At 38.8% G+C, this 13,209-nt stretch overlaps 1 protein-coding gene across 4 annotated transcripts in view; it reads left to right on the top strand.

Moving 5' to 3' along the window:
• The window catches only part of DIP2C (disco interacting protein 2 homolog C), a 327,899-nt gene that overhangs the window by 277,282 nt on the left and 37,408 nt on the right, over nucleotides 1-13,209 (top strand). For all 4 annotated transcript variants that reach the window (XM_074899949.1, XM_074899947.1, XM_074899946.1 and 1 more), the window contains 3 exons: nucleotides 339-469; nucleotides 10,215-10,383; nucleotides 11,342-11,512. In XM_074899949.1, the coding sequence (XP_074756050.1) occupies nucleotides 339-469; nucleotides 10,215-10,383; nucleotides 11,342-11,512 (471 nt within the window). The remainder of the gene's footprint in view (nucleotides 1-338; nucleotides 470-10,214; nucleotides 10,384-11,341; nucleotides 11,513-13,209) is intronic.

Genomic DNA, 13,209 nt, shown 5'->3' with positions numbered 1-13,209 from the left:
TTCATTCCTTTGTTCTTCCAGAAAGTTTAGCTTGTTGTCATTAGCTTCGCATACAGCTTGGAGCACATATTTAAACTACTCACAGCTTTCTCCCTAAATCATTTCAAACTTACCATTCATTCTGTCTGCCCTCGCCTTTCATGGTTATTTGAATGCCCTCTTGAAGGAAAGTTATGTTTTCTTAGACATAAATTACATGTGTGTTTACACTGAGCACAAAATCAATATTTATTTGTTTTCTTTATCCTGTATCTGATTTAAGCACTTGGCACAGTTTAGGAACGAGCCTTCCGAATTACATAGTTGATCATTTTAATTACTTTGCTGTTGTCTTTCAGATGTCTCATGCAGCCACTAGTGCCTTTTGTCGTTCTATTAAGCTGCAGTGTGAGCTTTATCCCTCCAGAGAAGTCGCTATATGCTTGGATCCCTACTGTGGACTTGGGTTTGTCCTCTGGTGCCTCTGCAGGTGAGGTTTCTCCTCAACCTTTTAAAATACAGCTTCCGTTGTAGTGTAACACGACAAGCCAGATAACGTGAGTGATAAAAAGATGGGAAGAACAGACAATACCTCTGGGACTAACATAGGCAATCGGAATTGCTGGAAGCTATATGGAGAGTGCTGTATGGAGAATACACTTTGTTTGAGTGGGGCATGGCCGTACCTATTAAGATTTAAGAGTGCAGAGCATCGACAAAGCTGCTCATTGACCTCCTGCTGTTTTACTGCTGTGTCTTCAGAGTCTGGCTAGTGTTATTTGATGAAGGCAATGCTTTACCAATATTACCTTAAGGAAGTGGTTTCCTGGTGTCCTCTTTTTCGTTCTGTAATCTGAAAGCACATGTAGATATCGGGGAGTTCCTCGTTTGTGGGACTTACAGATATGATTTTTGCAGAGACATGGAAGTGTGTTCTCCTGCAGAACGATATTTTATAGCAGTAGCAAAGCTATCAGAAAAAAACATTTATAGTGGAATGCAAATCAGCTTTTTTTGTTAAAAAGAAGATTAGAAAGTGAACAATTCTGTCAATCTCTATACTCCAGGGAAGTGTAGAGTTCAGCACTGAAAGTTCCATTGATTTTTTACTTTCTTTTTTTTTTTAAGATAGCTGGGTTGATGCAGAGGCAAAGGGGAAGAGCTATGGGAGTGTTAATGGAGCACATTCTTATGAAGACATCTTAGAGTCACAGTAGTCTGACATCTTTGCTTTCTCCATAGAAAGTTCCTTGGTGTTAGCAGTATTGCTATTTTTAGTTACTAAAATGAAGATAACCCAGGGCAATAAAAGTACTCCGTATAAACTTTAATTATTTAATTACAACTGCAACAATTCATCAGCAAGTATTGTTTATTTAAAATAGTCTAGTAGCCTGTTTTGTTGTCCTTTTAAAATATTTGTTATTAAATATTAAATTCATTCTTGATCAGTCTTCCTTCATTTAACATGTACTTGTCCTAATATTATTTCAGATTTTACATAGGGATTAGAGATTTCTTTCTTTTAAAAAATCATTTTATTTCAACATCTTACTTCCCCAACACAAAAATAAAAATGGTGAGGCGGCAAAAAATTCAGAAAACCTTTCAGAAATTTTGAGATTTTAATTCTCTGTTTAGGTTACATTTTTTAAATGTTGATTTTTTTAAGTCAGTTGAATATTTCTTACATAGATTTATATGTTCCAGCATACCCCAGTGTCAGCACTATTAGACCTCTGCTCTGCTGGGGGCTAAGGCCAGACTGCCATGGTGCATTCGGTGAGACCAGGGGAGGACTGTAGAGCACCGGGGGAGAGTTCAGCTAAGGAGTGTATTACAGGATGGAATAATGCTGGGACACGGAGCATCCAAGAATAACTTCCGTGCAACATCATGATAGAGCCGTAAAATACAGATAAACGTTGATCTGTCCCAAACCCAAGTAATTTGTGGTGCCCATGACTATCCTGAATACCGAAATGTATGTTTCTTCCAGAACCATATTTGCAACAGATGGGCATTTGCTGCCCTTAGATCCTTACCAATACTGATAGTATCAGCCTCTTAGGAGAAGATTGTTTATAACTGGCAAGTGAATAAGGCAGCAAACCTTTGGGATAAAGCAATCAAGGTCTGTGCCCCTCTGTAGCTTGTAGAAGGTGTAAAAAATTTTATACCATTTTCAAAGAATGAAAGGAAACAAGGGAGTTGAAGGAACTCAGATCAGGCCAGCAACACTCTAATCTTACGAACAGTTGTGTCAACCTCTTTGCCACTGATCTCCTGTTCCTATAAAACCAAAATGCAGGCTGCTTGCATTGCGACTGTCATTTAGAGAAGGCTTACATCAGAAACAGCTTCATTAATTCCACTTAGAAACTTAATTTCCATTTCATTCCTATTTTAGAAATTAGTATTATTTGATGTGATAGCAAAAAATACATCCTTCAGGTTATTAGACTCTTACTCTTCATAACTTAAAACTGCAACTTTGCATATCACTCTTTGCAGTTTAGCATACCAAAATCCCCCCCAACATTTTACAGCCCAGATTTCTACCTCGGAGGATTCTACTGTAAAGTTATGAATGTCACCACTCCCATTAACTAAATTAATACTATTAATGGCATATGGAAATGAAGTTAGATCTTCAGTTTTTGATCAGCTGGGGGTGTTTGAGAGTTAAATAGGAACTCTTCATTTTAGGAGCCCAGCAGGAATAGAAAGCAACCTCCTGTGTTGGGTGCAGTTAGAATTACAAGTACATCTTAATACCTTTATTAACTGGACCAAAGGAGGCATTGACTAAAGGATGAAAGAAAAACTAACCTTTTATCCCCGTTGTAGGTGCTTAGACGTTGTGCTGGCCTGCTCCACTGTGGTGCCCCAGAATGCCCCATTCTGTGAGGTCAAAGCTACTTAGGAAAGCTGCTGGAGCATGGAGCCAGCCCTTTGGTAAGTTTGGAATATATTGCATAGTTTTGCAAAGTTTTTAATTTTTAAAAATTTATTATTTTATGGCCTGAAGGGTATAAAATAATAAAGAAAAGAAACCTTGCAAAGCAGAGCAATACATTTTTTAAAATGAGATTTACCACGTTCCCTCTAAACTGGCTGCATGCTCCAGCAGGGTTTCCTTGGAACCTTTGTCATTGAACAGCACATCCTGGGTGTGGCAGCAGTCATCAGCCCCATGTGAGTTCACAAACCCCAAACTTCCTAATTTTGAGAGGTTCTTACTAATGACTCAATAAAATAATACATTGTTTTTGTGTTTCTCTCTTTAATAATCTCATTTATCCATTCTGAGAGGGTGATCCTAGTGATTCTGACTTGCATTGCATTGCATTTTAAAATGTATTATGTTCTTTAAAAGACAAAAATTAAATGTCCTCCAATGTAAAAAAAAATCAATACTAAATCCCACTGTTCAAAAATCCTTCCTGAAATTAAGATCACTGTGGGAAAAAATAGAGCATTCTGCAGTTCATTAGTGAGGATTTACTTAATTAGTAGTTGCTGATTGATGAAGTAGAATAAGAATTTTCCCTCCATTTTGGCCCATCTAAGCCAATCCATATTGCAGTTCTGCTTTTACTACTGGAAGATAGAATTGTCCTTCTGAAATTAAAGTTAAGTACATTAAATCTTAAATAAATTTTATATTTGTTCTCAGAAACTGAGATTGTAATAGTGCAAGTAAGACTCAAAGTGGACCAGAGGAACTGAATTTTCCAGTTCACAGTGGCCATGTAATAAATAGTGTGAATGCTATAAAATGGTGCTGGGAAGGCTTTCCAGGTAAGGTGCAATGAAGTGGCTTTCTCCTGTGCTGATTCTACTGTCTCTGTTCCATAGCCACAACCTGAAGTCCTGAGCGGTGCTGCTGAGTAGCTGCAGCAGCAAGAGACTGCAAGTTTTCTTACTAACCAAACAGGTGGAACGGTGCAAGAAGTAAGCAAGGAATTGCAGCATTAAAATGAGGACTGCCTTTTAGAAATCTTTAGTGTGCTAGGACTCATTAAGTATTGTTAAGTTTTTAGGCTAATTTGAAGATATCTGGTAGACAGGAGCAATTCACACAATTTCCAGCCCATTTATAGCAAATTAAATGCAAGACTTTATAAAGAAGCCTTAAAGCCACATCAGTAAAGGATAATTCTGATATGGGACATGAAGGATATGAACATAGCCATCTCTCATGTATTTTGCAAAGGGCATTACTGGGGGAGGAGGACTGTGAAGGTGCATCTGCCCACACACTGCCATGTGCCCATTTCCCATTTCTTTAGCCAGTGATAGTTTGCAGAAGAGGCAATTTATATTTCCTCCACATTACAGTAGGTCTAGTAGGTTAAACCTGCCTCAAGTCTGGAAGGTTCAGGGGTAGCTAAAACCTCAAGTCTGGAAGGTTCAGGGGTAGCTAAAAGCTCTGAGTTACCTTGATATGCAAGTTCTGCGATGAGTTGGCAGACTAACTCCGCTGTAGACCTGCCCATATATGGGGGAACAACTGGGGCAGGAGAGGTGGTGCTAAGGCACTGCCTGAGTAGTGCTCAAGCCTAAGCAATGGATGCGTTTAGCCTCTGCCTGCCTTAGGATGTTTCTAATACCAATGCCAGCAGAAATGACACTGCCATCTGCATCCTCCAGTTAACCTCAGGGTCTGTGTTCTCTGTGCAGAGCAAGATGGCCATCTCTTTTTTTCTTCAATACAAAATAGAAGCAGTGGCCAAATTTTTAAAATTTACTCACCTGCTTTAAGTATTGAGATAAAGGGACTTTGTGTTGAAATGACCCTGAGCACTCTTTAAGTTCCGCCAAGTGTATGATTCCCACTCCTGGTGCTGCCAGGTGATGTGTTTGTGCTCAGGAGCAGTCAGCAACATGCTTCCTGATAGGAAGTTACACATCAGTTCAGAAGTGCCGAGAAGCAACCTGGAGCCATGTTAGAAGGCTTCCCTTGTGAGGTTCAGAAATTGCTGAAACAATTCTCTGAAAGGGGGAGGTTAAAGCCTTTTGAAGACATGCCAGTAACAAGAAGTTCACATTAACCTCTGGCTCTTACTCTGGGCAGACAGCACTGTCCCAGCAGGTGGTGCAGGCACTACGGGAATAAAAACCTGGCATTTCAGTGTTAACCAAAGACTTGAGAGGTATTTGATTGGGGTGCCAACACCAGAACTTGAGTTAAAGCAAAGTGCTGGATTATGACACTCCTCTCACCAGCTCTCAGTACTCTGATGTGGAAGTTGTAAAAGCTGGACCTATTCTCAGCACCAGAAACCTGTCAAGAGTTATGGGTGAGATCTTTTCCTTTCTGGGAAAATCTCTGTACCCTACACAACAATCCCTTTTGCTGTACATTAGTTAAACTTCTTTGTGAAGTATCTCTGTCTATCCAGTACTGATTGCTTATCTGCTTACCATGTGCAGTCATGCTGTTAGTACACTGTATGCCAGCTAGGCATCTTTGGACTCTGCAGGCACTTTGGGGTCCTTTACTTGTTCTCCAAAAGCCCCTTTTTTTTGCACATAGTGTTTCTCCAGGGGACCTGAAGATTTAATTTTTGTCCAAGTCCTATGAAGCCTAGGTCAGACATATGCCCAAACACTCTGTGGCCTGTAATGTCCTTCCTATAAGCTCTGGTCCAGATGATTGTGAAGACTTCTACTCAGTCCCATTAAGTTCCCTCAACACGCACACTCTTTCCACAGACTTTGAATTATGGGCATGGCAACTCAATTTTTTTGGGCTCTACCAAACTCCCATACCTGTCCCTCATCATCAAATGCCAAATATAATCTGTAGAAATTCAGACACTAAATACATATACTTATAAGACTCAACAGTATACCTGCCTCCTGCAGTTAAGTGGGAAAGCAGCTCATATCATCTGAGAAGGACACCAGAAGTAAGGGCAGCAGCGGGTCAGTAGCCTGCCAGAATTCAATTGCAAGTTGCAAGTGCCATTTGTCAGCATTTATTGCCCTGCTGAAATTTCTGGAACTATAATAATACTTCAGAATTTACTGTTAATCTGCCTCAACACAACATGGGGTAAATCTTTGATTCAGTGGAACAGTTAAGTGCCAAGATGTCCTTCCAGGCATTTCTGTATGGTGCCAAAACAGCCTGCCAGGCAGTGGAACCGGTGTTGTGATCAGATGGTGCCGTCATACCAAAATACATCCAGGTGCCTTTAACTGGAGAACTCCTGTCCTTGGGCAGCCCTTGCTTAATGCAGGCAGACAAGGCTCTTTGTTTACTGCCCAAATCCAGGGCTTTGTCCACCATGTGAATACTCTTTCTTCCCCCAGATTGCTTTGCAGTTCCCTAAAGGAAGACAGCATTTCTAAAAGGTGATCTCCCACCTCAGCTACCATCCCAAAAGTCACTGTGGCAAGATGATGCAAGAATGCTCTGTAGTCACTCTTCTTTTTTGTCTTCTTTTTTGACTACTCCTTTTGCATTTTCTAAAAATAGTGGAGACTGATAAACAAATGTCCAGGCCTGTCAGGTAGTCTCTGCAGTTCTGCACTGTGTTCACTCCTGTTGTAAGACTTATATCAAGAGACAGTCTCTTTTGTGCCAACAGATTTTTACAGCAGTGGAAGAAGCAATCTTGCTTCAGTTCCTTCCCAGTATTTATGTAACTAAACTCTTGTGCCTACTCCAATATATCATATATTGTTGCAATTTCAGAATGGTAGTTTTAGTTTCTACAATTCATATTTAAACCCCCAACTTTTCCTAATATCCCATCTGATCCCCCAATGCCACAGTGTTCACCATGATTTTCAGTATGAGAACAGTAAATCTGACATCTTAACTATCTCTTGATGACTATCATGTTTCAGGGTGAGATGGAACTGTCTATTTGTTCAGTGCCTCAGTTTCAGGATTAACTCTACTGTCTAGAATGTACCGTACCTAGATGTACCTACCAAACATCTCTATCATACCTAGAATTACATGAAGGCATCACTGACAAAACTTCCTATAGGTTTGGGACTGTATCTAGGATTATCCATCATCTCCAAAGCAGCTTTCCATAAGTGCAGTGTGTTCAAGCATGTGATCCTCTGCTTGGTTGTTGGTATCTGTACAAAGGAAACACCCTCTAATATCTCACAGTGATTTGAAACACTGGAGTGTTAGAAATGTTTCAACTAGCTATACAAGGGAGTATCTTTTTTTTTCTCAGCTTCTCTCTACCAAAACATTGGTGACATACAGCTTCTCAGGGGTTAATGTGGAAGTATAAAGTCTGTGGATTTGCAAGGATATGTGGCTACCAGGAATGTTTTGTTGCTCGGAGTGATTCACAAAACCTGCATAACATTTCTGAGATTGATTCAGGGAAGTGAGCCAAGTTATGACTGACATCGTGGTGGCCAGGTGCTGCATAAACCACTTCAGCTGTGGAACTGGCACATTCACCCCAGAAATATGTCTTTGTAGTTCCTCTCCTGGCTCTACCAACTGCTCTAGCAAATCAGATGATATGCATGGGTTATTAAACCATAGCTCAGTAGGCAAAGCCTGTGTTGGTCATCAAGTTTCCAAGCATAATATCATCTTTCTGTAAGGTTACGTACTGTAGACAAGAGCAGCACACATTTGAGGTTCTGCACCACAAAAAGCTTCCTTCCTGCTAGATACTTCCTGCTGCTCTGCAGTTTAATACTGAATGCCTTCGTATTTCTGAGTGATTAGAAAACTTAGAGAAGGTACTAGCAACGTCTTAATTTATTTCTGTCTATCAGAGTGTTTTTTTTAGTTAAAGTCTGATCATAAGAGTGTTTGTTTCCCTCAGTCTGGAGAACATGGAGTTAATTTGCCTTCAAATCCTCATGCTTTGCTGCATGGCTGTGAGTGGGAAGTTAGGAGGAAACACAAGCATCTTTCATACTTGTCCAGCATTAGTTGATCAAGTGAGGGAGACATTTCACTGTCACTCATTAGTATTGCTGAGGGGGGAAAGATTCGTCTTTGGTGTAAATTTGTATTCCCAAATTCCACCGTTTTGGACTCTTTCCTGGTAAAATGCACTTGGAATCAATTATCTGTTCTTCTACTGAAAGCAGTGCAGCTATTTCCTCCCTTATCACTGTGGAGTTTGTGTGGGCACTTTTCAGTACAGGGATAAAGTTTGTTCTTTTGATCTTGTTTTTAATTTGAGATGTTCTGACCAGTTGAATAGGTGACACTTATGGGATCCTAATGTGGTTCTGAGTAATAATTCTCCCACATTTGACTGCCTGGCAACTTGTTTATTATTGTGCATATTTTTTTTTCTCCTGATATTGGTTGTATCAACTAGAGTAGTTCAAGGGCAAGAGGGAGGGTTTGATGCTGAATCTCTGTATACCGTATTTGTACAGATTAGAGCCCATCCCAAGTTCTTACTCAAGTGGTTACAGCTTCCGTTTGTAAGAATTATGTATTCATGACAGATCACACACCTTCGTTGTTTGTGGGGCCCTAACCTTACATTTGTGAAGAACTCAAACCTTTTGGTCTTCTCTGAAAAACTCAAGAGAATGGACTGAGAAAGAAAGAGTGAAATAATATTTATAGTAAAAACTGTTTACTATTCCCTAGCTGGGTTTGATCTGTCACTTGAGCTCAGGGCATACTCCTTTCAAGCTTGGGTAGTTTTGCCAACAACTCTTTTTACATGTTTATGAAGCACATGCTCAAGGTTTAGTCATACTTTATTCTGATTATATAAAAGCAACATGAAAGCATAATGCTTCATTTGACCGTCCTGTGTTATAGTCGTTATGTCAACCGTATCCGAGAACACATCACTTTGTGGCAAGTCACTGGTCATGAATCATCAAGAGTGGCATAAATGTGGAAAAGCAGTCAAAGACAAAATTTTTACTGTATGATAAATGAAATTATTTGAACTGTAGTTCATGCATATTCCATGATATCCACTGACTCATACTCCAGCAGAGACCTAAACTATTTGGATTATTAACTGTCATTGTGGCTGGACTTGTACACCTTTTATGCCTTTATGCCAAGTAAAGACATCCAGGTCACACAAACCTTATTGTAAATTGCACAGCTTTTGAAAGCATTCTCATCAGGTTTTGAGGGGAGTGGGGGCACTCACTCACCAAGGAGGGAAGCTGTGTGAGCAGCCTATCTTCAAAAATTGCAGAAGCGTGTGTCTTCTTCCTAATGGCAGATGTTATGGAGATACTCATATTCCTGAAAATAAACTTCCATATTGTGTCTTACCTTGGGTACTTGGATTTGATAATGTGAGCTTTACTTTACCAATCTGGCATTTCAAGTTTTCAAGTCATGAATTAATTTCTCTCATGCATCATGAATCTCTGGGGCTTTATGGTCCTTTCTCAGAACTTCTAATTGGGGGTTTTATGCTATGACCATTCCAGTTTGAAATATCTACAAGTCACAAATTAAGATGTGAGGAGACTGTAAAATTGATGGTAAATCTGCCTGTCTGACATGATTGAACAACATAGGACTCACGGGAAATAAAGACATCAAATTGGAAATATTTTTTTTCCCCTGGGGAGAATCTTGGGTACCAGAGAAATTAGTTCTGACATAATTGTTTCCTTCAGGGACCCTGATAAGTATCTTTTTTCAATACTTATGCTCACTGGGTATTCAGTAAACAAGAGATGTGTATATTTGGGTTTTAAAAATTCACAAAACTTTCATAGAAGAAATTTAAAGCCACTAGGATTGTTAAATTGGGCACAGATTTACTCCCTTGAAAATGATCACAAACCTCTTGCTTGCCTCAGCAGGAGAGAGGTTATTTCCATATTAAGCAATCAAGTACCCTTTTAATCAAGGTGTTTTAAAATGGTAATTACTCAATCTTAATTATTTGTCAGCAACACATAATTTTTGTTGATATTATAATACTGTTTATTAGCACCATTAATAACCAAGCTAGTTTGCTCTCTTCAGTAGAGTTCTAACAGCAAAGTCCACAGGCATTTTGAGTAAATTAGTATTTTAGGAGCATGTTCTGCCTGCATTCCTCATGATTCTCATAGACTCTGAAGGTATATCAAAAACCAGAGTGAAACTTCGTGTTAAGCTACTGGACCTGTAGAGCACTGTAAAACATTATACAGTTCATCAGGTGCTGTGATAAACTTTATATTCTTGTACCCCATAGCTTGTGGACGCAGGCATTTAGCATGCGTTAATGAATCTTGTGTCTTTACAGCGTTTATTCAGGACACCAGTCTATTTTGATTCCTCCCTCAGAACTGGAGACCAATCCCGCTCTGTGGCTTCTTGCCGTGAGTCAGTACAAAGTGAGAGACACTTTTTGTTCCTATTCAGTCATGGAGCTTTGCACTAAGGGACTTGGTTCACAAACAGAGTCGCTGAAGGTGAGTAATTCTGCCGTCCTTCACAACCTGTTGTCTGCACAGTGATGTTTGAGATTCTTCCCTGCCATGAATGGCTGTGCTAAATGCAGTGAGGAGAAAATCATCAGAGGGCAGGGGCAGCTTCCACAGAACCTTTGTTATTCCTTGCCAAGGGCTGTATGTGAATGTGAGTCATTCTCTTTCAGATCACAAGGCTTTTAAACATAAAGGAAAGGCTTTTATTTACCTAAGCTTTCTGATGTGTGTCGCAGCCTGTGTTGATAGGCAAGTGTTGGAAAACAGAGGTATAAACATCCAAGAGGCCCAAGGAGCATTATATTGTATATTATGTTTTATGAATTCCCTGATTATATGAAGTACTAGTTTGGTTTTGACCCCTGTATTTAAATAATCACATACTTAAAAGTACTGTATTGTTTTAACTGTGCGTATTATAGTTGGGGGCAGGGGTGTATTTTCTTTTTTTTTTTTTTTTTCCACCAGAATTAAAAGCCATGTAGCAAGTTACATTTCTGAAAGCATCTAGAATTTCCAGTATGCTACTGAAATAAATTAAATCTTGTGATACTGATATTTATGATGTCTCCAGCCCTTACCATCCTCGCTTAATAATTTCTTAATCAGTTTTTCCAAGGCTAGACACTGCTTCCTGCTTGCTATTATTCACTGGCTTTCTGAATCAATATTGAGAAATAGCATTCCCTTTATTCAGAATTAGCATACCCATCTCTTTCTACATGCTAATGTTGAGATGCCAAGCAAGTATGTCTGCTCTTCTACAGCTATTAGACTGTCATCTGGCCATCCGGCCTCCAGGAAAGATGGAAATTATACTGGCACCTTGGCCTCTTTTCCAATATTCCTCTTGAATCATAATACCTACACTTAAGTACTACTAATGGTTTTTCATTAAATCTGCCCATTTTTTGGCTTTTGTTACATTTTAACTTCTTTTTAGGCAAGGGGACTGGACCTTTCACGTGTACGGACATGTGTAGTAGTGGCTGAAGAACGACCTCGAATAGCTCTTACTCAGTCATTTTCAAAATTATTTAAAGATCTTGGTCTCCATCCACGGGCTGTCAGCACATCACTTGGCTGTAGAGTTAACCTGGCAATATGTTTGCAGGTAAGATTTTTTACTCCTTAAGCTCACAGTTGTTTTAAGAAAATAGTTTTTGATAAAAAGCATTCATTATATTTCCTTTGGCTGCTTGGTTGTAGACATGTTAAGAAAATGCATGTGGTACTTAATGTTCTTGCATATGCAGGTATTAAATTCCTGTTACTTTGTCAACTATTCATCCCTCTCATGTTGCAGTCATAGCATTTATTCTGCCCATGAATAAAGTAATTCAGAAAAGCGCATGGTAGTGAGAGAATGTGTACTCTGTACTCCAAAAATAGTATTTAGTCATGTAATGTAAAATCCAGTTTCGAAGTGCTTACTTTAGTATGTTACAAAATGGATTCCTTCTGTTTAGAAAATAATTCCAACCATTACTTAATTAACAAGATAGATATTTTCTGCACCCAGTTTATTGCTTACAATTAAAAAATATTTTGGTACATCTCTTTCATTCTATTTTGATCCACTAATCAGAAGAAAGTACCCAGGGATAATTCAGGATTTAACTTGCATTCTCTAGGAATCTTTACTGAGTGATGATTTTAAGGACAGATGGAGCACTGTAGCTATCTGGTCTGAATTTCTGAATACCTTCTAGGTTTTCACCCAATGATAACTATACCAAGCAAATAGTTTTAGACTGATCTGCAGTATATTATTTTATCTTTCAGGACTTCAGTGATGAAAGTTAACTTTCCTTTTTATAAAGTGTTAAATTTTTAATTAATTTTGCCTTATTTCTAGTTTAAATTTATCTGGTAATAGATTCAGCTATTTTTTATTTTATTACATTTTTCTAATTAGAGTAAAGAATCTAATTTCTATCATGACTCTTACATCTTAGTCTTTGGTACAATACACATCTTCGTCTTTGATAAATAGATGGAGAATCTTAAGTTATGCTTTCCTGATCTGTGTCTCATTTTTATGACTCCTGTTCTCTTTCTGTCCTTCCAAATCTGGTATCAGAACTTAACATATTATTCCTGTAATAATGCCACATGTGTCCTACTCAGATGTAATAAGATTTCTGACTTAATAATATTTTTAAATAATACAAAAAATCATCTTCTGTATTGGCAGCTTCATTGGCTGGGAAGTTCCATATCCATTTGGTCATTTACCGTATCTCTAACCTCTTCAAAGTCACTGTCTCCGCAGTAGAACTCTATATGGTGCATCCCACATTTCAAATCTGGCAGTTACCCCTAGCTTACATTAAAGGGTTTCTCATTCATGTAACATGCAGAATTGCTTAGGTGGGGAAGCCAGAACAGATCTTAGTGACACTGCAAATGCTATTCTTTTCCTGATTGAAAATATGAAGATTCTTTATTTTATCAAAAAAAGTCACAAATACAGGTTATGGGTTCGGCACAGACCAAGTCTGTTTGTTATGCCTGCCTTAGCCTCTTGCCCTGTTCAACATCACTAAAAAATCCTGGCTTCAATCAGACCTTGGCTAAAAGTGACCTTGTTTTTCACCATGTTACCAGAATATGAATACAGGAGGTATGCCACATCTTCAGTGCTGCTTGCTTTCTCTCTGACTACCAGCAGAGTATCCCTTCAGCCCACAGTGATTTTAATTATTCTCAAATATATGACAAGGCAGAGCTGAGCAGGGTTAAAAGTCATTCTGTGTCCCAGAGGTAGAGTTCTTTAGTTTGACATTCTGTAATTGCTGCCATAAATAT

The sequence above is a fragment of the Athene noctua genome, chromosome 2 (genome assembly GCF_965140245.1).
Source record: "Athene noctua chromosome 2, bAthNoc1.hap1.1, whole genome shotgun sequence".
Classification (NCBI taxonomy): Eukaryota; Metazoa; Chordata; class Aves; order Strigiformes; family Strigidae; genus Athene; species Athene noctua.
Note: the sequence above shows the minus strand (reverse complement) of the source record. Positions and strands in the feature narration are given on the sequence as shown.